This window comes from Cnephaeus nilssonii (genome assembly GCF_951640355.1).
Source record: "Cnephaeus nilssonii genome assembly, chromosome: 16".
In the NCBI taxonomy this organism is placed as follows: domain Eukaryota; kingdom Metazoa; phylum Chordata; class Mammalia; order Chiroptera; family Vespertilionidae; genus Cnephaeus; species Cnephaeus nilssonii.
The window spans coordinates 5683402-5707060 of NC_137087.1; the positions used below are offsets into that span (position 1 = coordinate 5683402).

The following is a 23659-nucleotide window of genomic DNA, read 5'->3' on the forward strand; positions in this document are numbered from 1 at the left end:
TTAATTTGCATACTTGCTCTGATTGGATGGTGGGCATGGCTTGTGGGTGTGTCGGAGGTATGGTCAATTTGCATATTTGTCTATTATTAGATAGGATATGCAACTACTATAATATTATATCTAATGCCTTCTTTAAGCAACATAAGATAAACTCTTTTAAATGGAGGAGTATATTGTCCTCAACTCATACTCATGTGTTACATGAGATAGAGCAAATGAGTTAAGCTTCTGGATGTTGTTTTTGTTTGTTTCCTTTGTCCTTTGGATCAGGACAGTAATCCACCATCAGGAAAGTTAATTTGATTTTAGTAAAGTAAAAACTTCGAAGTAGAAAATTTCCAGATTAATGGAGGTAGTAGCAAGTGATCAGTACATAAATCACAGACCAAATGACAGGAGATTAAAAAGAAAAGAAAGAAAGAAACAGCAAGAAGCATAAAAAGGAAACATTAAGTTACAGAAGACCAATATATAACATTAACATCTTAATGAAAAAGGGTTATGACACACACACAAAACCAACAGGTACATGTTTCTATAACAAAAACATTTGTAGCTAATTTCCAAAGTCTGAAAGCACAGGTGTTAGCAGAGATGTTCTGGGAGAATGCAAACAGCATGGAAGAGACTGACAGCTGTCAGAGGGGAGCCGGGTTGGGGGCTAGGAGAAAGGGGAAGGGATTAATAATAAGAAGAAAACCATAGACCTGACAACAATATGGGTGCTAGCCAGAGGGAAAGGGGGGTGGCGAGAGATTGAAAAGGGCAAAGGGGGGATAAATGGTGGTGGAAGGAGACTTTACTTTGGGTGGTATGTGCATTGGGTGGTATGTGCATGATGCAAGTATGCATATGGTGTGTTATAGAGTCATACACTTGAAACCTGTATGGTTTTATTGACTAATGTCACCTAATACAATTGATATAAAAATTAAAATTGAAAAAAAGAGCCCTGGCCAGGTAGCTCAGTTGATCAGAGTGTCATCCCGACATGCCAAGGTTTGATCCCTGGTCAGGGCACATACAGAAAATCAACCAATGAATGCATAAATAAGTGGAACAACAAATTGGTGTTTCTCTCCCTCTTTCTCCCTTTCTCTCTCTCTTTCTAAACATCAATAAAAAAACAAAAAACAAGAATAACTGTTTAATCAAATGAAGTTGATTATAGTGGGAAAAAGAGTTACTTATAAGGATGAAGGATATAATACACTTACTCGTATTTGGATAAATAACTGTCAAGAAACTTGACATGGAGTAGAGTTGCAATGTACAAATCTTAAATTGTAAAAAATAGAATAACTGCACAAATACAATAGTACGTATTGGAATACTATACGTACTCCTTTAGTATATTGGCGATAAAGTATTAATAATACAGTACAACTATAGAAAATTTATATAATAAATTTGAACTAATAAAATTCATATGGGGGTCTCTGATGGGAGTAAAGGAAGTACTAGTAAAAGTGCACAAAGGGAGAAATTGAATTGGATGCAATCACTCCAGAGGCCTCAGCTGGTAACTCAACTGGGCCTTTGCCCTGGGGGGCAGCAGGACCTTGGAAAATGAGGTACCCCCGCTGAGGGCAATTCCTGAGGAGAGACTTGCTGAAGCTGTTGGCAGCCAACACTGCCAGCAGCTGGAAGAATGAGTGCCCAGTGCTGCACCAGGAGTCAGAGCCTGCAGCACAGCACCCACTGTAGGCCACCCCTGGTGCTACTTGTTCCCACTTTCTTCATATAGTACGTTCTGGAAACTGTTCTTCCATGGTTTTATTTGATGTCTGTTCCTTTTCTTGAGTATCTTACTAGAAGTGTAATGGGATAAACTACTGCACTCACTTCTGCAGCTCGTCTTGAGGCCACAATTTACTCCTCTCTCTGCTCTACTACTAATTCAGATTCCCCTCAGCGTAAGCTAATGCTTCTGCTGGGTTGAGATTGCTCACTTGCTAAAATAACCTGAACTTTCCTCCTGTCGGGGTTCAGTGAAACTCAAGGTGGGGGTGGGGCTTCCACAGAGTCGCTCAGAGACCCAGGCTGAGTGAGGCTCCACTGTTTGGCAGTTGGTGCTCACCGTGTATGAGAAGAGGAAGTCGGTGCTGTGTACTAGCTCTTCTGTGCTTTGGCCTGGAAATGCCACATCACTTCTGCTCTAAGCCCATTGTCAGAACTAGTTAAGGACCTGCCTAGTCGTAAGGGAACTGGGAAATGTGGGGAGGCAGGCTTCAGAATGGTGGTGAGCACCATCTCTGTCACAGTCTGCCCTCTTGATTATCAAAAATTCCTGTGCCCCCTTTATTCCATTGTTACCCCCTCAGGTGAGATAACCCAAAGTCCTAGTCTATCAAGGCATTTCACTCCAAGTGACACCTGTCATCTCTACATCAGATCCAGACATTGTTCCTTTGGTCCAGAAACATTGGAACTGAAATGAGCAAATTATCCCACCTTCCTCATCCCTCCCCCCTTCCCCTATTCCCTAACGTGGTGTCATGCAGGACCAGGGTAACCACATCTGGGAAACTGAAAAAGGCAGTTATTGCTTATTTGTCATTTGAAATCTCTTGGTCAGACATTGTGAGTGTCTCTTGCCCTGAGGTGAGGAATGTTCCTTGATTCTGCCCTGAATCTGATCTCTGCCAGGAGCACCTTGCCCGCTGCTCGCTTTCTCCTCCTTGGCTCCACTTTCCTCCTTGGATATATCTGAGGTGGGTATTAGAAAATGTGCCCTCTCTGGGAGCTGCTCAGCTTTCTATCTATAAAAGATTGGGGGTCAAGTCCCATTTTAAGGCAGTCTTTCTCAACCTGGCTACTATTGACATTTTGGATAAGTAAATTCTTTTGAGGAACTGTCCTGTGTATTGTAGAATGGTTAGCAGTATTTCTGGCCTTGACCCACTAGATGGCAGTTACAAGTGCTTCCCAATTGTGACAACCTAAAATGTCACCAGGCAGTAGTGCCAGATACCCTGGGGCACCATTTCCCTGAATTGAGACCCACTGTTTTAAGGCTAGAATAGCCACAGAATTATGGAGGGCTTTTTTTTCCTCTCAGAAACTTAGGAGGCTTTTTATCATTTTAATGAGAGTCCTTTTCTAAGCACATTTGTTAGCTCTCTGGACTTGATGTCTAACTTTAAGCTTTCGGCCTCTATTAGCAAGTCTGAAGCAGTTTCATCAATTAAAAGATTTTCTGTCAAGGGCTTTTAGAATTATGTGAAAACTAGAGGCCCAGTGCACGAAATTCATGCAGTCGGGGGGTCCCTCAGCCCAGCCTGTGCCCTCTCGCAGTCCGGAGCCCTCGGGGGATGTCCTACTGATGGCTTAGGCCCACTTCCCATGGGACATCCTTAGTGCTGCTGCAGAGGTGAGAGAGGCTACCGCCACCGCCACTTCACTCACCAGCCATGAGCCCAGCTTCTGGCTGAGCAGTACTCCCCCTGTGGGAACGCACTGACCACCAGGGGGCAGCTCCTGCATTGAGTATCTGCCCCCTGGTGGTCAGTGTGCTTCATAGTGACTGGTCGCTCCGCCTTTCGGTCGATTTGCATATTAGCCTTTCATTATATAGGATGATGCTTCAGAAACAAATCCAAGGTATCAGTGGCTTAAACAGCATTTCCTGCTTGCTCAGGTCTACAGGTCAGCTGTGTGGCACTGCCCCAGATCCTGGGGGCAGGTCCAGGGCTTATTCCATGGTCTGGTGTCATTGTCTAGGCCAGCAGTTTTCATCTGGTGTGCAGGAAGAATGTTTAAAACATGCAGCATCTGACTACTTAGTCAGGGACACTGACCTCTTTTCCCGTAGACTGTCGTAGTTTTTTTGTCATATCAGCAAAAAATAAATTTTTTTGGTGTGCTGCAGAATTTTAGCAACTACGTTATATGTGTCATGAGGTGAAAAAGTTTTTAAATCGCTGGTCTGGGCTGAAGGAGTGCCTTCATTGGGCTCATCCTTTTCTCACGGTGAAAGATAGGAGAGGAGAACCAAGCTAAATCAAGCAAGCTCATTTAAAACTTCTCTTCAGATTTGGTGGACATCACATTCTCTCACATTCTGTTGATTGAAACAAGTCGTCTGAAGGTGAGAAGGTATAGAGGTATACTGGGTTGGGAGGAGGAGATATCTGCTGTATACACTGCTTTTTTTTTGTAAGTGTTTAGTAACTTTTCATTTTTCCAGAATGGCAAGGCCCTGAAATTCGAAACTCTGTTCCCTTTCATTTCTGCTTGTCACGTGGCAGTAAATTGTGTTTACTGCACAACAGTGCTCTGTGTTATGTTTACTGCACTACAGTTCTTTCACATCTATCCAGTAGCCACCAACACACACTACTAAAATGTTACTTTCCAATCACTTCTTCCCCAAACTGACTTTGTAAAGGCAAGGCCAGATAGTAAGTGTTTTAGGCTTTACATAGGATACAAGCTCTGTTATAGCTTTGCTGGTGTAACACAAAAACAGCCATAGACAATAAGCAACTGAATGAGTGTGGCTGTTTCTTCACAGGTAGGCCTGCCTTTGCCAACCCTATTCTAGAGCCTCAACTTCATTATGCAGGGCTGTGCCTGCCGAGTTCTTTCAGGTGACAGTGTCTTCAAAGGCGTTGCTACTACATAACCTGGATCGCTTTTTCCAACTGTGGTATTAGTTTCCCTGCTGCCTGCTACTTGACTGCTAAGCTGTGATCATGTGTGTGTGGAAGAGTAGCACCCTGCCTGGCACCGGTTTCAGTGATATCAGAATAGACCGGCGAGAAGGAAGAGCAGGCTCTGTGTTACTGCACTCCAGTACCACTTGTGACACCATGTGTGTCAGTTTTTCTCACCAAACAGTTCTCAGGTTTTCTGTACTTCAGCTGGTGTCCTACCATTTAATTCAGTTCTGACACTTTACCTGGACACAGCATCAGATCGCACAGGTTCAAAGCTCAGCCTCATCAGACTGCCCCCACTTCAGATGCCGATCACAAACCCTGGTTGTTACTGTGATTCTGACCTCCTGGCTGTCATTCAGAGGTTCCCACATCTTTCTTCTCAGGTTCAATGTATTTGCCAGAGCTGCTCACAGAACTCAGGAAAACATTTTACTTAGCAGACTACCAGTTTATTACAAAGGACATTCCTCAGGGAAAGCCAAATGGAGAGATGCATAGGGCAAGGTATGGGAAGAGATGTAGAGCTCCATGCCCTTCCTGGGTGTGCCACTCCTCAGATCTTCACATGTTCAGCACCAAATCTTGTCTTTTGTGGTTTTTATGGAGTCTTCATTTCCTTCCTAGGCATGTTGAGTGAATCATTGACCATTGGTAATTGAACGCTAGCTGATGGGGCTGAAAGGTGAAGCTCAAATCACAATGTTGGTTCCTTTGGCAACTAGCCCCCATCCCTTTAGACTTTGCAAGCCACCCCATTAACATAAACTCAGGGTCAGTGAAAAGGGCTTTAAAAATAACAATCACCTTTTTTTGCTCTTATCAATTAAGGAATTCTTGCCCTGGTTGGTGTGGCTAGTTGGTTGAGTGTTGTCCTGTGCACCGAAGGGTTAAGTTTGATTCTAGGTCAGGGCACAAACCCAGGTTTTGGTCCGATCCCAGGTCAGAGTATGTGCAAGAGAGAGCTGATCAATGTTTCTCTCTCCCTCTCCCTTCCTCTTCCACTTTCAAAAAAAAAAAAACCCATACCAATAAAAACTATTTTTTTTAAAGAAAGAAAGAAATTCTAAGGTTTTTAGGAGCTCTGTCTCAGTAATTGAGACAAAAACCAAATATATAGTAATTATAAATCAGTGTCACAACTGGGCTATGCTAGGTAACAAGCCCTGAATTCTCAGTGGTTACCAACTAAGGTTTATTTCCTACATTGCATGTCCAGTGCAGGTCATGATGGGTGAGGACTCTGCTTTACCTCGATGCTCAGCAACCCACACTGACAGAGGGTCCACCATCTGGAATGTTATAGTCACCAAAGCAGGGCAGGGACAACAGGATGCCCTTCTGTATGTTCTCACTCATATCCCACTTCCCAGAACTTATCACAGTTAGGCTTGCCTGACTACCTACCTAATTGTGAGGAGGCTAGAAACTGTGAGAGAAGATGGAATAATGTTAGCTTAGTTCCACTCTGCTACAAATTCACACAAATTCAGTTGTTCTCATATGGTTCTAGCATCTATAGAAAGGTACATATCCTACCTAATAATAGACAAATATGCAAATTGACCGCACCTTTGCTATGTCCAAGCCACGCCCACCAGCCAAGCCACGCCCACCAGCCAATCAGGATGAGTATGCAAATTACCCCAACCAAGATGGTGGCTAATTTGCATATCAAGACAGCATAGAAAGAAGCCAAGAGCTGCAGAAGGGAGCAAAGCTGCAGAGAAGCAAGCAAGCCGGGGAGAGGAGAAGGGAGGAGCAGAGGCGGGGCCGGGGGAGAAGGAAGGAGAGCAGGCGGGCTGGCGGAGAAGGCGGGGTGGGGGAGAAGGGAGGAGAGCAGGTGGGGCCAGGGGAGAAGGGAGGAGAGCAGGCTGGGCCAGGGGAGAAGGGAGAAAAGCAGGCGGGCTGGCGGAGAAGGCGGGGCAGGGTCGGGAAGAGTGCAGCAGGAAACCCTATTGCAGGATTTTTCCAGCAACGGGAAAGCTAGTTGATAGATAAGGATAGATTTCAGGTAATATTCTTTGAGGCATTTTTGGACAGTTTTTTCTTTAAAAATATTTTAAAGTGTATTTTACTCTTAATTTTCCAAAGTAAAATGTTTAAAATTAGAATTGTATTTCTAGATGAGAATGCAGTAGTGTAAAGAGCCATTGATCTTTACCCATCACAGTAGACATTGAAATGGTATCAAAGCTTGTAAGGTTTTTCTTGAACATGCAGAGTTACTTTGCTGAGTATTGTATTTTGCAAATAGTGCCAACATCATATTTATGGAACAACAGTAATGAAAATTTTCATCTTCTGTTTCACTAAGCCTATTGATCTCTGTTTTTAATTTGATAAAGCCTTTGGGGTTACATATCTTCTAAAACCATCCATGATTGCCTATGAAAAAATGCTAAAGACAACATACAGTTAGTTTTTCCTGGATAGAGACGTTGAAAAAGCAGTCATTGCCTTTCAGGCCATCAGTACCCGTAATGGAGTGTGTTTGTGCTGTGGATATATGTTTGCTTTCTGTGGTCTCTTGGTTCACAATAGGTTTCATGGGAGCTAACAGGCAAAATGTGTTGAACTTGAAGCCATCTGTGTTTACGCTGCTGCATTCCTCTTAATGACCACAGCATGGAATTGCTTGAAGCTGGGGTCAGGTGGAAAATCCTTCACAAAGACATTATTTAGTAGCATTAACAGCAAGTAATTATATAGATTAGTGGCACCAAGACAATGCTATCCTACCTCTATGAGCAGACAGAGATTTTACAGACAAATTTGTGTGATTTGGGACGAGCAGTCAGTGTTGGAAAGACTGCTGAGGACTGTTTCCTTCATTAGACTTGGCCATCTGCCAATGTGAGAGGTCAAATGACACTTGGCTTGGATTGACATAGAATGGCCAATTGTGGATTTGCAATATCTACACAAACTTCATTGTGTCTTTAAAATTAGTTTTTTTAATGCTGGTAATTTAGTATACAAGTGAATATAAATGCTACCTTATGATTCTGTCTTTCTTTTACCATATTTGTTTTATGTGAGCTTTTTTATTTTTAAATACTAGAGGCCTGAGGCACGAAATTTGTGCAAGAGTAGGCCTTCCTTCCCCCAGCTGCCGGCACTGGCTTCCCTCTGGTGCCTGGGACCCGGGCTTCCCTCACAAACCCCAGCTTCGTCCGGAAGGTTGTCCGGAAGGATGTCTGGTCTAATTAGCATATTATACTTTTATTATTATAGTTTTTTTATTGATTTCAGAGCAGAAGGGAGAGAGAGGTAGAAACAAAATCAATAATCAGAGAGAATTATTGATAGGCTGCCTCCTGCATGCCCCACACTGGGGATTGAGCCTGCAACCCTTGACTGGAATTGAACCTGGGACCCTTCAGTCTGCAGGCCTACGCTCTATCCTCTGAGCCAAACCAGCTAGGGCTTATGTGAGCTTTTAGATGTAGTTCCTTTACTCCACTTGATCAAAAATTACTAGCTAATCATAATTTCTAGCAAATAAAATATTACTAAATTCTCTAATAATTGTATGTATTCATAAATTAAAATGCCATCAAGTGAATTACTCAAATGTGCCTATTATAATGAATTTATGCCATGATATCGATTATGGTGAGAGAAATAAACAGTTTGCATGAATTGTTTTATCAGTGATCTGATAACTTGTGAACTGCAAAATATTTGTATATGTCATAGGAGTCTTTTATTCTTTATTTCTTAAAGGACTTGAAGCCCAGTAATATTGTAGTAAAATCAGACTGCACTTTGAAGATTCTTGACTTTGGACTGGCCAGGACTGCAGGAACGAGTTTCATGATGACTCCTTACGTAGTGACTCGCTACTACAGAGCACCTGAAGTCATCCTAGGGATGGGCTACAAAGAAAACGGTCAGAAAACACATTTACTTGAAATGCTGTTCTGTTTTATGAGATTTCTTATGTAAATATTTAAGCTGAAGTGCATAGTTAAATATATTATCAAGAGTTTGAAAGTAACTCTAAATTTTGTCATAAATGTTTGGAAAAACTTAGGGCACCTGTTTATTTAATTACAAATACATAACTATCAACACTACCTTTGGATAAAGACTTTGTTGCCATGGCCCCTGAAATTTACTTTCCTGTAACTTTACAGTGAATATTTCTAACATGGGCTCAAGGAATATATATAGTAGACGGACAGTTTATCTTTTGTATGAATCCTAGTTTGCTGTTAGTGACATTTGCACCTGTTTCCAACCCCCTGAGACTAGAGTTACTAGCAATAGCACTTAGTGTAAACTTGAAGAGCCAGGATAAAGCCATCTGCAAAGCTGAAGGATAATAAAGGCGACCTCTTGTAGGAAACTCTTTCATCCACGCCCTGTGTCCAGCCTTAAAGAAATGGCATATTATGTGTCGGTATATTCAGTTACATATATCAGCATTAGAATCAAGGTTGAAGAAAATTGTCAGGCATATGTAGTTCATGAATTATTAAAAAATTAAACATACACATATATTTAAGAAGAAATGTTGTTGACTCTCAGACGGGGGGTGAATGAGTGCACAGGCCTTTATTGACTTGTGGTAACTTCATCCAAAGCACTGCTTGGAATAGGGCCTGGACTTTTTCCTAGCAGTTTGCTTTGAATTAAGAAACTGTATTAAGTCAATCTTCTTGATTCATTTTTAGAAAAGTTAACATTAAACTGAGGATTTTAACTTAACTTCCTTTTATTTTCTGAGCTAATTAAAAACAAATGTTTTAAACATTTACTATTATTCTTTTGTTCTTAAATAAACAGGCTGTTTTGTTTTCTTACTATCTAAAATTGTCTTATACCCTGTGGATCTAGTGAGTTAGATTTAATATTAGACTCATTGAGGTTTTGTTATTGTTGTTTTTTAGGTTTTTTTTGTTTTGTTTTGTTTTTGGTTTTTTTTAGAATTGATACAAGTAACCAACATGAAGATTGCTTTTGCATTTGCTATAAAACCATTGACTGTCTCAGCTACTGTGTAATGTGTCACTCTGTGTCCTATAAATGTGATTTGGGGAGATAGCTCCCTGCCAGGAATTAGCACTAAAAAAAAATACCATATTAAAAATTGACTTGCTTTCCTCGTAGATAAGTTATGTAGATGACCTTATCACCTTTTCTTTCTTTTCTTTCTTGGTCTCAGGAAACTGAGTCAAATGTAATGCTTAATGACAATAACGCATTAGCCATCAAGGGCAAACATAAGAACTTCCTCCACCCACCTTCACCTGTTTTAATAACTTTAATTTTGCCTTTTATTGCAATCTACCTCAAAGCTTTGTAGAAAGGATAATATAATGGAATATATTTAAGCTGCTAATTGGCCGTAGACCCATTAAAGGAAGTTTTATGCGTGAACCAGGCTTGTCATGTTGAGAAAGTCTCCACTGACCCAGACAAGAACTGCTTGCACGCTTGCCACTTACATAATCTGTTTAAAAATGGGTTTATGTGATTTCTTAAAGTTTTCTACATAACTTGTGTCCTGGGTATTTAAGTAAAGTTTACCATTCTCTATAATCTATAGGAAATTTTATTGTAATAGATTTTTACCAGAAATGAAAATCCTGGAATTTTTTTCCTCTGAACTGATTTATGAATATTAACTTTATTCTAAATTTTTGTCTTTGAAAGTTGAATCGTACCATAAATATAAAAATATTTGCCTTTATTTTAATATTAAATTTTAGAGAAACTTGAATTCCGAAGGTTTTCCAAAATTTCTTTCCAGTTTCGCTCCTCTGAGTCTGTGGTGAACTGGCAGTCTCCTTGTAAGGGTGTGTACTAGAAAGTACACTTACTTTTCCTAAGTCCTCCAATGTGGGTACAGGTGTGTCTCTCTCTCTAACATCAATTTCTACCCTTTTCCTTTTTTGCCCTTAAAGAATTTAGACCTTCTAGCTTCAAAAACAAATTAAAGTTTCTAAGGCTTTCCTTTTAAATTGCTGTCTTCCCCTCTTCTCCTAGTAAACTGCAAGCACCTGCTCTCCTCTTTTTGTCTGATTTTCACACCCAGAGATACACACATCAGGGTGCACGGTCAGTTTTGATGAAGCAGGTGGAGATCCTCAAATTGCCCGTTTCTATGTCTAGCAGATGTTTTCAGCATTGATTAGAAGTCCCGTTGAAGTGGGAACTTTCAGACTGTATTCAGCCAAAACCAAACGTCTTCAATCAAAAGCAATTTAGTTTTATGGGTTTAAAGACTTTAGGTAGAAAACACGATATATACTTTTTTACTGAGTTTTCTGACTTGATCATTTATTCACTGTCTATGCACTTGTTCCTGTTGGGATAGTAGGGTAGATATAGCACAGCATTGCTGGGGAAACAATGACTTTCAATTCAAAATAGACATAGCACTACTCAAATACATTTATGAAATCCAGTTTGAAAATTGATAAAGGGCTTTAGATTAATTCTTAACTGTAATTATTCATAGAAATGCATGTTTTCTGTTAAATATTTAACATGCTAAATTATTTCTGCTCATGCTTTTTTGTTGACTTAAAGAGAGAGCATAATGCATAGTTGAACCTCAAAATATTGTCAAGATTTCATTTTTTAAAATTTGCTACCTTGTGTACTTTTTCAACCTTATTTACAAAGTTTATGTTTGCTGCTATTTTGTATTTTATAAACAAATTTTCAGTGACAAAATGTATAGGATTTTTAACTACATTATTTCTGTGCATGGCTCTCACTTTAAAATTAGATATATAGTTAAAAGGCCACACTTCACCATTTGCTTTTGTAATTCAAAGCCTTTTGAAAAATATTTTGTGTTTTAAATTATTCCATTAGCTAAAATTAAAATCACTTTTCTTTTTGTGATGTTTTGTAGTTGTTATATAATGCAGTCATATTATGCTTCTTTGATTTTAATGACTTTTTGCTTTGCTTTTCCTTCTTTTGTGCTGCAAACATATAGTGGATTTATGGTCTGTGGGGTGCATTATGGGAGAAATGGTTTGCCACAAAATCCTCTTTCCAGGAAGGGACTGTATCCTTGTGCTGCTGCAGCAGTGAAATTAGTTAGTGATGACTTCCTTATGTTCGCTAATGGGGATGAAGATGGTTTATTCATACAGGGGGGTTTTAAACAGATAGTTTGTGGCTATTATAGTTCAAAAACTGCTGAGATGAGAAGCTGAAATGTTCGTAGGCTGCGTCTGGCAGCAGGAAATACAGTCTCTGCTGGTAGTTAGAGCACATTCACTGTCACTCATTTTTATTTTGTACTGCTTTCTATAATTTTAAAGTATACATGGTGTGCGTGATTTTTTTTAATGTTTATATTTTTTTTATTTTAACCAAATTCTTTATGTTAATGTCATTGCATTTTGTTTTCAGTTGACATTTGGTCAGTTGGGTGCATCATGGGAGAAATGATCAAAGGTGGTGTTTTGTTCCCAGGTACAGATCGTATCCTTATCTTTGGCCTAAAATGTAGTTTCTAAAGGTCAAAATGTATGACAGCACTTCAGCTAGGTCAAGTATAATGTATTTTGTCTCCCCCTAATAATATTGTTAAATTATTCTACTCTTTCAAAATGCCACCTGCTAGTTGACATAGACTTCCCTTCCCCCACGTATTGATTGTGTCATGTCATTTCTGAGAACTGCCCAAGTTAATTATCCACAATTACTTGCTGGCTTCGAGTTGATTTACTTAACCTAAATCAAAAATCATGGCAGGCATTAAAAATTTCTAATACTTATGCACTTGATTAAGTCTAGAAGCACTTAGGACTTTAATATGAATTTTGGAGTTGTCTGTTGCTTCTGGCCATCCTTTTGTTTTACCCCCCTCCCCCCACCCCACCTCCCTTTGTGTTAATGTTCTTTGTGTTTTGTGTCTTTGGGTTGTTGTCTCATTTCTCAACATAACATACTGATCTTTTCATCTGAGAATTTCAGCAGTAATAGTTTTATTATGGTGTAAGTAGATTTGGAGTCATGCTTTTCGTTCATCTGACTATTTTAATATTTACATTACCAGCAAGTGATGTGTGATGTGTTTATCAGCTAGCAACCTTGAGACTTACTTTAGGAGGAGGCATGGGAAAACCATATGCACTAGGCCAGTGGTCGGCAAACTCATTAGTCAACAGAGCCAAATATCAACAGTACAACGATTGAAATTTCTTTGGAGAGCTAAATTTTTTAAACTTAAACTTCTTCTAACGCCACTTCTTCAAAATAGACTCGCCCAGGCCATGGTATTTTGTGGAAGAGCTACACTCAAGGGGCCAAAGAGCCGCATGTGGCTTGCGAGCCCAGTTTGCCAACCACAGCACTAGGTTAATCAGAGGGCTTTGGTTCTAGTCTCAGGGAGGACTGGCAGTGTGAAGACTTAGGAGGAAGGAGACAGGGAGTTCTAACCTCACAACTTACCAAACACTGATTCATGTTCACAGGTTTCAGAGCTTTCAGAGTTTATTACCTAAGTTAAACAAAGCATGGCAAAAGAAAATGCCACTTGTATCAAAGCTGTCATTTTTATAAGTTTTCTGTTAGTGTAGAAAATTCTCAAAAAAAAAAAAAAAGGACTGATTATAAGATATTTCTTAGCCTCTAGGACAGTAGTTCTCAACCTTTCTAATGCCACGACCCTTTAATACAGTTCCTCATGTTGTGACCCCCAACCATAAAATTATTTTCGTTGCTACTTCATAACTGTAATTTTGCTACTGTTATGAATCGTAATGTAAATATCTGTATTTTCTGATGGTCTTAGGCTCTACAGCAGCGGTTCTCAACCTGTGGGTTGCAGGTTGAGAACTGCTAGCAGGGTTGCCTAAGACCATAGTAGTTGAGAACCACTGTCCTAGAGGCTAAGAAATATTTCTTACAATCTGTCCTTTTTTTTGAGAATTTTCTACACTAACAGAAAACTTATAAAAATGACAGCTTTGATACAAGTGGCATTTTCTTTTGCCATGCTTTGTTTAACTTAGGTAATAAACTCCGAAAGCTCTGAAACCTGTGAACATGAATCAGCGTCGCCTGAGAACCGGCTCTACAGCAGCGGTCCTCAACCTGAGGGTCACGACCCACAGGCTGAGAACCGCTAGCAGGGTCGCCTAAGACCATCAGAAAACACAGATATTTACATTACGATTCATTAACAGTAGCAAAATTACAGTTATGAAGTAGCAACGAAAATAATTTTTGGTTGGGGGTCACCACAACATGAGGAACTGTATTAAAGGGTCACGGCATTAGAAAGGCTGAGAACCACTGCTCTAGGATATGCATTCACATTTTCAGATGAGCCAGAAAAAAAATTTTTTTTGTATTCCAGAATTGTGTACAGTTTACATTTAGAGTCCCTGTGGGTAGTAATTATCATTATTCTTTGAGTCACTAATCATTTGTATTTGGAATTTGTTGGTTTAAGCTTTCATTTTTTTAAAATATGTTTTTGTTGATTTTTTAGAAAGAGAAGAGAGGAGGAAGGGAGAGATAGAAACATTAATGAGAGAGAAACATCGATCTGCTGCCTCCTGCACACCCCCTGTTGGGGATCAAGCCCACAATCTGAGCATGTGCCCTGACTAGGAATAGAACTGGTGACATCTTGGTACATGGGATGGCGCTCAACCACTGAGCCGCACCAGTTGGGCCAAGCTTTTATTTATGTGATAAAATTAATATTCCCTCTCTCTCTCTCTCTCTCTCTCTAAATAAGATTAACGGTGCTTGTTTGTTGACCCTTTCTGTCCACCTTTTGCAAGGTGGCTATAAGATAAAAGATTTGTAACTGCCACATTCTTTCTTAGAATTTTATAATTGTTGTTTTCTTGTTATTTTAATATGGCTAAGACTATGTGTTGAACATTAGATACGGAGTATTTTTCTTAGCTACTTGATATTAGATATTGATCAGTGGAATAAAGTCATTGAACAGCTTGGAACACCATGTCCTGAATTCATGAAGAAACTACAACCAACAGTAAGGACTTACGTTGAAAACAGACCTAAATATGCTGGATATAGCTTTGAGAAACTCTTCCCTGATGTGCTTTTCCCTGCTGACTCAGAACACAACAAACTTAAAGGTACTTTTAATAAACATATTTAATCCTGTGTGTGTGTGTGTGTGTGTTATTATGGAGCATACACTAAGTTTATTTCTGGGTAGTGGAACAGAGTAAGGTTTTAGTCATTTTTTTCTCTAACTATAATTTTTCATCCTATGTATGACCTGATTTCATAGTAAAATATTTTTTAAAAGCACATATTTTTAAAAAAAAATGAACATTTCAAGTTTCTGAAATGTATTGCTATTTTTAAAAGTCTTTATGAGGTACGTGTACATTCACATCATTATTTTTGCAGCCAGTCAGGCGAGGGATTTGTTATCCAAAATGCTGGTGATTGACGCATCCAAAAGGATCTCCGTGGATGAAGCTCTCCAGCACCCATACATCAACGTCTGGTATGACCCTTCCGAGGCGGAGGCTGTAAGTTCTTCTCTTCATGTTTGAAGAAGTCATACCCCTTACAGTTAGAATTAAAGTTGGGTTTGGAGGAGACATTTTAATCTATCTATCTATATATATATAAAAGCCAAATGACCAGAACGGCAGAACGACTGGTCGCTATGATGCACACTGCAGCGGCCAATTGGCCCGATTGGGGCCCCGATGGGCCTCCTACCCCCCACAACCACCCTCGGCCCCTCCCCCCAGCTGGCCTGGCCCCAGTTGGCCCTCCCAACCCCGATAGGGGGGTGGGGCCAGCCGGCCCATCTCCTGCGTCCCTTCTCCCCTGCCCGCCTTGCCCAATCTGCCACCATCAGGGCGGGCTGGCCGGATCCCATCTGTGCATGAATTCGTGCACTGGGCCTCTAGTTTTAAATAAAAATACAGGTAAATGATGATGCTGTTTTTCTGTTTTGCATTTAAAGTACCTTAAGTTAATGAGCTTATCCAAGCACTTCCTACACAAAATAAAGTTCCCTCTCTCAGCTTCTTGCCTTCTTATCTTGATACCTGATCTGATGAGCTAGAACACTGAATGCTTTGGGAGGACATCCTAACTCAGTTATAAAACAAATTATTGTGTCCAAAGCATAGCCCAGTTCTGTGATGTAAATAAACTGACCATTTCAAAAGCTGGAAGGAAAGAAAAAGATAGTTAAACATCTTTTTCCTGTCAGGAAGGATTCTTCCAAAACTAGTCTCTGCATCAAAGATGATTCATCACTCTGGTCTAATAATGTATTTTTACAAGCCCTTGCTGTTTAGATTGACATTTCAAATAATTATGACGATTTGCATACTCCTAGTAAACTGACTCAATTATTGCTGCCTTTTGTTTTTCAGCCACCACCAAAAATACCTGACAAGCAGTTAGATGAACGGGAACACACAATAGAAGAGTGGAAAGGTAATATTCACCAGATCCTGAGAGAGCTTCTGGCTTATTGTGTTGATTTATTCATCATTTTGAGGAAACTAGAGATACTTTATATTATTCACTAGGGGCCCAGTGCATGAATTCCTACACTTGAAAGGAACTGTGGGCTGTGAGGCTGCAGTGGGCACAGGGATGGGTCTCGGCCCATCCTCCACGTCCCCGCCTGGCCCCTCCCACCATGGCCCCTCTCTCTACCCTCTCCATTCCCCCCTGTCCTCTGTCTACCTGCAACCCCGCTCCTACCACTGTCTCTCCCACACGCTGACAGCGCCAGCCCCGCTCCCACCCGCTGAAGGCGGGAAACGATTAGGGCTGGTGCCAGCAAGCAGGTGCAGGCGGAGCTGGCGCCGTCAGCGGGTGCAAGCAACAGCTGCTGCCCCGATCACCCCTCAGGAGCAGGGGGATATGGAGAAGCCCTCAGGGGCGATCAGGGCTGGCATCTGCCACTTGCACCCACTGATGGCGCCGAGTGATCAGGACTGGCGCCGGGCACTGGCAGCAAGTGCGAGTGGGGCTGTTGCTGGTAGTGGGTGCGAGAGGCGGTTGCTGGCCCCAATCGCCCTTCAGGAGCAGGGGGAGGTGGAAAAGCCCTAAGGGGTGATTGGGGCCAGCAGCAGGTGCAAGCGCCAGGCAGGACCGCAGCGTGCGGGAGCAAAGAATTTTCAGTAACCACCAGAGGCTCACCCTGATGACAGCGACCAGCGCCCTGCCTTGGTCTGGAGCCCCCGCTCACTGGCACCCCCATGTTTTGCGCATGTCCCCTGGTGGTCAGCACACGTTATAGCGACCAGTTGTTTGGTTGTTCCACCGTTTGGTCTATTTGCATATAGTCTATTTGGTCTATTTGCATATTAGCAAAGAATTTGCTATTTGCATATTAGCCTTTTATTATATAGGACTAGTGGCTCGGTGCACAAAATTCATGCACATTAAAAGAGGATTAATTAGAGGAAATAATTTAATATTGCTATTTGCCCTTTCTCTATAATAGAAGTGTCAGAGATGAAAGAAAATTAGTAAAATGTATATGAAAACCTTCCTCCTGTCAGAGTCTGGGGCACACCACCGGACCCAGAGTCAAGTCCCCGCCCACCCACATGCACCTCAAAATCACATGAGACCCAGACACGGCCGGCCCCCACCCCCATTGGGCTAGATCCAGACCTGGCCAGTCCCACCATTGTCAAGCACTGCCGGGCAGGGGACGTAGCCTCAGGTCCTCTGGCCCGGCGCCAGAACGGGGGGCGTGGCCTGAGGTCTCCCAGCCCAGACCGGGGTGGGGTCGTGCCTTGAGGTCCCCTCTCAAGCCCCGCTGGGTGGGGGGCATGGCCTGAGGTCCCCCATCAAGCCCCACCAGCATGGGGGTGCAGCCTCAGGTCCCCCGTCAAGCCCTGCTGGGCAGGGGGCATGGCCTGAGTTCCCCCAACCCAGCACTGGTGATGCACCTTGAGGTCCCCGTCAAGCCCTGCTGGGTGGGGAGCACGGCCTGAGGTCCACCAGGCAGGGGGGCACAGCCTCAGGTCCCCTGGCCTGGTGCTGGGGCGGGGGGTGCAGCCTGAGGTCCCCCGGCCTGGTGCTGGGTGGGGGGGCAGCCTGAAGTCCCCTGTCAAGCCCCACCTGGTGGGGGGCGCAGCCTGAGGTCCCCCAGCCTGGTGCCAAGGTGGGAGGTGCGGCCTGAGGTCCCCTGTCAAGCCCCGCTGGGTGGGGGGCATGGCCTGAGGTCCCCTGTCAAGCCCAGCCAGGCATGGGGGTGCAGCCTCAGGTCCCCTGGCCCAGTGCTGGGGCAGGGGGGCGTGGCCTGAGGTCCCCCGTCAAGCCCCGCCGGGAGGAGGGTGCAGTCTTGAGGTCCCCCGGCCTGGTGCTGGGGTGGGGGGGCGCAGCCTGAGTTCCCCTGATCCAGCACTGGGGGTGCACCTTGAGGTCCCCTGTCAAGCCCTGCTGGGCAGGGGGCGTGGCCTGAGGTCTCCTGTCAAGCCCCACCTGGTGGGGGGCGCGGCCTGAGGTACCCCAGCCTGGCACTGGGGCGGGGGGAACAGCCTGAGGTCCCCTAGCCCAGCACCAGGACGGGAAGCGCACCTTGAGGTCCCCCATCAAGCCCTGCTGGGCAGGGGGCATGGCCTCAGGTCCCCTGGCCTGGCATCGGGGTGGGGGGCGCAGCCTGAGGTTCCCCTGTCAAGCCCTGCCAGGTGGGGGTGCGGCCTGAGGTCCCCTGTCAAGCCCAACGGGGGTGGGGGAGGGCGTAGCCTCAGGTCCCTGCTGATTGCTCGGTAAGGCTCCTTATGGGAACTTGGCTTCAGCTGTGGGTGCAGCCATCTTTGTGATGGAGTGATGGTCAATTAGCATATTCCTTCTTTATTAGATCAGATAATTCATATAAGGTAATATTATTAGTAGTATTTTTTGCAAAAAATAGAAAGTAGATCTCTTTTCCTACTCTCCCACCTGTTTTGATCCCCAATGGTAGTGTGCTTTGTTGGTGTAATCCCATATTAGAGATCACCCTCTCCTGCTCCACATGCCTGGCACATAGATACCCAGCTGTCCAGCTGTGTCAGTTTCTATACACAGAGCACTTGCAGAGCACTTAAGTTGTGCCCAGTCTGTTGTTATTACAACTGCAATTCTCTTGTGCACATGTGAGAACATGCCAATAAAAAAAGTCCTATAAGATTTGCTGGGCCAAAGGATATTTTTCAATTATTTCCAGATTACCCTCAAATAAATTGTAGTGGTTTATATTTCCGTCAGCACTGTATAGGAATGTCTATGAGGAAGTTCACCAACAGAGAGTTCATTTTTAATCTTTGCAAATCTAATATAGTAGTTTTATTTTATGAATGTAGTTGAACATAAATAATGCTTTGATGGTCATGGAAATACTTCTTTCTTTAAAAGATTCCCGGGGATGGCCTGGCCTGTATTGCTCTCAGTGGTTAAAGCATCGGCCTGTGCACCGAAAGTCTCAGGTTGGATTCCGGGTCAAGGGCATGCACCTGGGTTGTTGCAGGTTCAGTCCCCAAACCTGGTCGGGGCACATTCAGGAGGTAACCAATTGATGTATCTCACATCGATGTTGCTCTCTCTCTCTCAAAATCAAAAGAAAAAAATATCCTCGGATGAGAATTAACAAATTAAAAAAAAAAAGATTCCCTGGGATAGTTAGGTTAGGTAATTTTTAGATCCTGTTTACCTCATTTGTGTTGTTGTTCTGTGGTGTTTGGACCACTTTTGTAGCTACATGACTTTGGGCAAGTCACTTGATCCACATTTTACCTGAACTTAAATAATTGGGTACAGAAGACTCGCTATTAAGAACTACGTGCCTACATATTGGGAAAGCGAAAGGGACTATAGAGGTATAAAAAAGAAAGGTAGGCTCTCTGCTCCTCCTGTTCATCAGACAGCCTCGCACTGCGCCAGCCACAACCCTGAGACACGAGAGTGAAGGTCGGAGTGAACGGATTTGGCCACATTGGGTGCCTGGTCACCAGGGCTGCTTTTAATTCTGGCAAAGTGGATATTGTCTCTATCAATGACCGCTTCATTGACCTCAACTACATGGTCTACATGTTCCAGTATGATTCTACTCATGGCAAGTTCAAAGGCACAGTCGGCTGAGAACGGGATGCTTGTCATCAGTGGAAAGTCCATCTCCATCTTCCAGGAGCGAGATCCCACCAACATCAAATGGGGTGATGCTGATGCTGAGTGTGCTGTGGAGTCCACCGGTGTCTTCACTCCCTGGAGAAGGCCGGGCTCACTTGAAGGGCGGAGCCAAGAGGTCATCACCTCTGCCCCTTCTGCGGATGCCCCCATGTTTGTGATGGGTGTGAACCATGACAAGTATGACAACTCCCTCAAGGTTGTCAGCAATGCCTCCTGCACCACCAACTGCTTGGCCCCCTGGCCAAGGCCATCCATGACAACTTTGGCATCATGGAGGGACTTATGACCACAGTCCATGCCGTCACTGCCACCCAGAAGATCGTGATGGCCACTCTGGGAAGCTGTGGCCGGACGGCCGAGGGGCTGCCCAGAACATCATCCCTGCTTCTACTGGCGCTGCAAGGCTGTGGGCAAGGTCATCCCTGAGTTGAATGGGAAGCTCACTGGCATGGCCTTCCGTGTCCCCACCCCCAATGTGTCGGTCATGGATCTGACCTGAAGCCTGGACAAAGCTGCCAAATACGACAATATCAAGAAGGTAGTGAAGCAGGCGTCGAAAGAGGGCCCTCTCAAGGGCATCCTGGGCTACACTGAGGACCAGGTTGTCTCCTGCGACTTTAACGTGACACCCACTCCTCCACCTTTGATGCTGGGGCTGGCATTGCCCTCAATGACAACTTTGTTAAGCTCGTTTCCTGGTCTGACAATGAATTTGGCTACAGCAACAGGGTGGTGCACCGCATGGTCCCCATGGCCTCCAAGGAGTAAGAGCCCCCTGGGCCACCAGCCCCAGTGAGAGGAAAAGAGGCCCTCAGCTGCTGGGGAGTCCTGGCCCCAGATCGATCCCCGACACACTGAGAATCTCCTGACCACCGTTCCATCCCAGACCCCCTAAAGAAGGGGAGGGGCATAGGGAGCCCTACTTTGTCGTGCACCATCAATAAAGTTCACTGTACCCAGCCAAAAAAGTAATAATAATAATTAAAAATAAAACAGACAGGTAATCCAGCTATAAATTTATTTGGGAGGAATGAATTTGATTCTTTCTTCTTAGGAATATAAGCATAGATTAGTTTTCTCTGAGTTGACTCTGGGAGACATGTAGTTAGACTCCGTAGAGTCTACCAGAATGATGTAATTGGGTAGAACCGAGTACATTTTTACTTGTAATAGATAATATGCAAGGATCTAACTGTGGGCCAGAGTGTGTAGTATGGAAATAATCTAAACTGATATTCTCATATCTCATGGAATCTTAGTAGACCACCAATTATAAACTCACCATAATGTGCCACTGGTTATATAACCCAATTTCAGAGACATTGTAAGAAAAAGTGCATCTTAAAATCATTGGAACATAGGGGTTTTGTTTGTATAAGGACATACCTGGGATTTTTGAGGATTCTAGACAGGTTCGCCTTTATTTTGCATCGTTTCCTCTTAGCCTCACATGCTTTTCCGTGATTACCTGCTCACTGCCTCTTTCAAGATCTGCTGACAAGTTTTAGCATCATAACGCAAAGAAATCCATTGCCAAAGCCATTAACTGCAAATCACTTTGCCTAGTTAGTACTGCTAATTAGCTCTTGTTCGTCTACCTAATCCCTTTTCATAAAGGGGTGCTGTTTTCTCATTTTTTAAAAAATCCTCCTACCTGGAATGCTTATCATTCCTTTTTGTTTGTTTGCAGTAAAGCTTTCCCCATTCTTTCCTCTATCAAGATTTCCTATTTTTCTACTTCCAAGTCCAAGAAGTTCACCATAGCAAGCGAATTTAGGTGTCTCTAGCGCTTGTTCATTTCAACATATCCACTTGTTTTACCTTGTTACCAGCAGAAACATTGTCATACCCTATAATCACAGATTCTTTATCAGAAGTTTAAAGAACTACAAACTCCTTAAAATTCTTTGCTACAATTTTGCTTGCACATTTTCTCAGAAGAGGTACATTGCTTTTATGCAGTTCTTAAATTATTCCAGGACCCCAAAACAATGAGGAACAATGGCTCTGTAGCTTCTACCAGAAGGTTCTTCTTCAGTAGATGTTCAGTCACAGGCCCATCACACTCAGCATCGGGCCACGGAGGAGAATGCAGGGCAGCATCTGGTGCAACTGCTTGGGTGGGCGTCCTCACAGCCTGCTGCCCACAGCAGGCAAAGGGTGGGGTCCCCTGGAGAAAGTGTGACAGTGATAGCGTGTCAGGCTGCAGATTTAAGGTTTTCAGGTGTGGCCATCTGCCTCTTCTTTTAATAACAATGTATTTTTATACCATTCTTCCACACACTCCCATTTAAATCCTTTAACAGATCTGGGTTAGCGCCTACAAGTCCCAGACCCTATCAAGAAATAGACACTAATAAGACAGGTGATTCGAGCCCTCACTGACACATCATTAAACAAGTGTGTACAGTACAGCGTGAAATGTGGTCTCACATGGTGTAGTACAGGGTGCTGGTGGAGTTGGAAAGACAAGGTTTCTAATCACAGCTCTATCCTTAACCTTTTGCACTTGGATGTCGAGTGTGACTCGACACGGTTAGCATTAGAATAAAGGAATCGAGAAAAAAGCAAGCGAGTGCAAAGGGTTAATCCACCTCTAGGAACATCAGTTAAGTCAGAGATTTTGTTTCAACATAATTCATGGCTGAGGATCAAAGAATTGTTTTTAATATCTTTGAATCTTAGGCTGACACGAACCCTCTACCATTGGAGGATACTATTTGAAGTACTTAATGTGTGTAAAAAATATTTATTTAAAACAGACATCTTGTGCAGTTGGCTTTCAGACTTTGTAAAGTTTGTTTTGTTCACCTCTTTTTCAGAATTGATATACAAAGAAGTTATGGACTTGGAAGAGAGAACCAAGAATGGAGTTATACGGGGGCAGCCCTCTCCTTTAGGTTGGTTACAATATAAGCTTGGTTAAAATTACAGTTTACTTCTTGTGTTGTAATCTTCAGTGGCCTGAAACCTGCAATTCTTTGCGTATTTACTACCATTATTATTCAAAGTTTAATAAGTATAAGGAGTACAGTTGGGGTGGTTAAGTTGGAAGCATTGGTATTTTGTACCAGTGCACTATACTATGCACTGTACTATACTACAGTGCACTATACTATACTATATTACAGTGCACTACAGTATATTATACTGCACTATACCATACTATACTGCACTATACTATACTATACTATACTATACTATATTATAGTACACTATACTATACTTCACTATACTATGCTGCAATGCACTATACTACAATGCACTATACTGTAATGCACTAAACTATGTTAAATGCACTATACTGATACTATACTATAATAACACTATACTAACATGAGTGAATGACTTAATCAAATGCACATTGTTTTCTATGGTGCTGACATTCCACTGAAGAACAAAGTTTTTTGTTGGCATTATTGTCTTGTCTTCAGAGAAGAAATTTCTCACAATGCAGTATACTTACTTTTTTATGATTTTAACAGTCTTTACTTTGTATAAGTAAGCTAAAGCTTCATTGCAAAATTTGGTACATGTGATACCAAGTTACTGTCTTTCTTTGTCCTTTTGGTATTTTTGATTTGTTGATTGAAGGCAGGAACATTAAAACTACCATTAGAAAGTGTTCTGTTTTGCCCTGGCCATTTTTGCTCAGGGATTAGAGCATGCGCCTGAAGACTGAAGGGTCCCAGGTTTGATTCCTGCTCAAGGGAATATATCTCGGTTGCAGGTTCAATCCCTGGCCCTCTCTCTCACCCTCCCTTCCACTTTCTCTTAAAAAAAAATCAGTGGAAAAATATAAGTGTTCTGTTTCTAAGAAGGAACCTGATTTGCAGGAGTTAAGCATTTTATTTTATCACTAGAGGCCTGGTGCA

At 42.7% G+C, this 23659-nt stretch overlaps 1 protein-coding gene and 1 pseudogene across 6 annotated transcripts in view; both read left to right on the forward strand.

Moving 5' to 3' along the window:
• MAPK8 (mitogen-activated protein kinase 8) overlaps nucleotides 1-23659 on the forward strand; it is a 139999-nt gene that overhangs the window by 100028 nt on the left and 16312 nt on the right. For 3 of the 5 annotated variants that reach the window (XM_079793825.1, XM_079793827.1, XM_079793828.1), the window contains exons 6-11: nucleotides 8391-8556; nucleotides 12045-12116; nucleotides 14573-14755; nucleotides 15036-15160; nucleotides 16025-16088; nucleotides 22607-22684. In XM_079793825.1, coding sequence (XP_079649951.1) covers nucleotides 8391-8556; nucleotides 12045-12116; nucleotides 14573-14755; nucleotides 15036-15160; nucleotides 16025-16088; nucleotides 22607-22684 — 688 coding nt within the window. The remainder of the gene's footprint in view (nucleotides 1-8390; nucleotides 8557-12044; nucleotides 12117-14572; nucleotides 14756-15035; nucleotides 15161-16024; nucleotides 16089-22606; nucleotides 22685-23659) is intronic. The other 2 variants (XM_079793826.1, XM_079793829.1) reach the window with 1 other exon arrangement.
• On the forward strand, nucleotides 16095-22564 carry LOC307112812 (glyceraldehyde-3-phosphate dehydrogenase-like; annotated as a pseudogene). Its single transcript has one exon. The product of its transcript is annotated as a glyceraldehyde-3-phosphate dehydrogenase-like (transcript).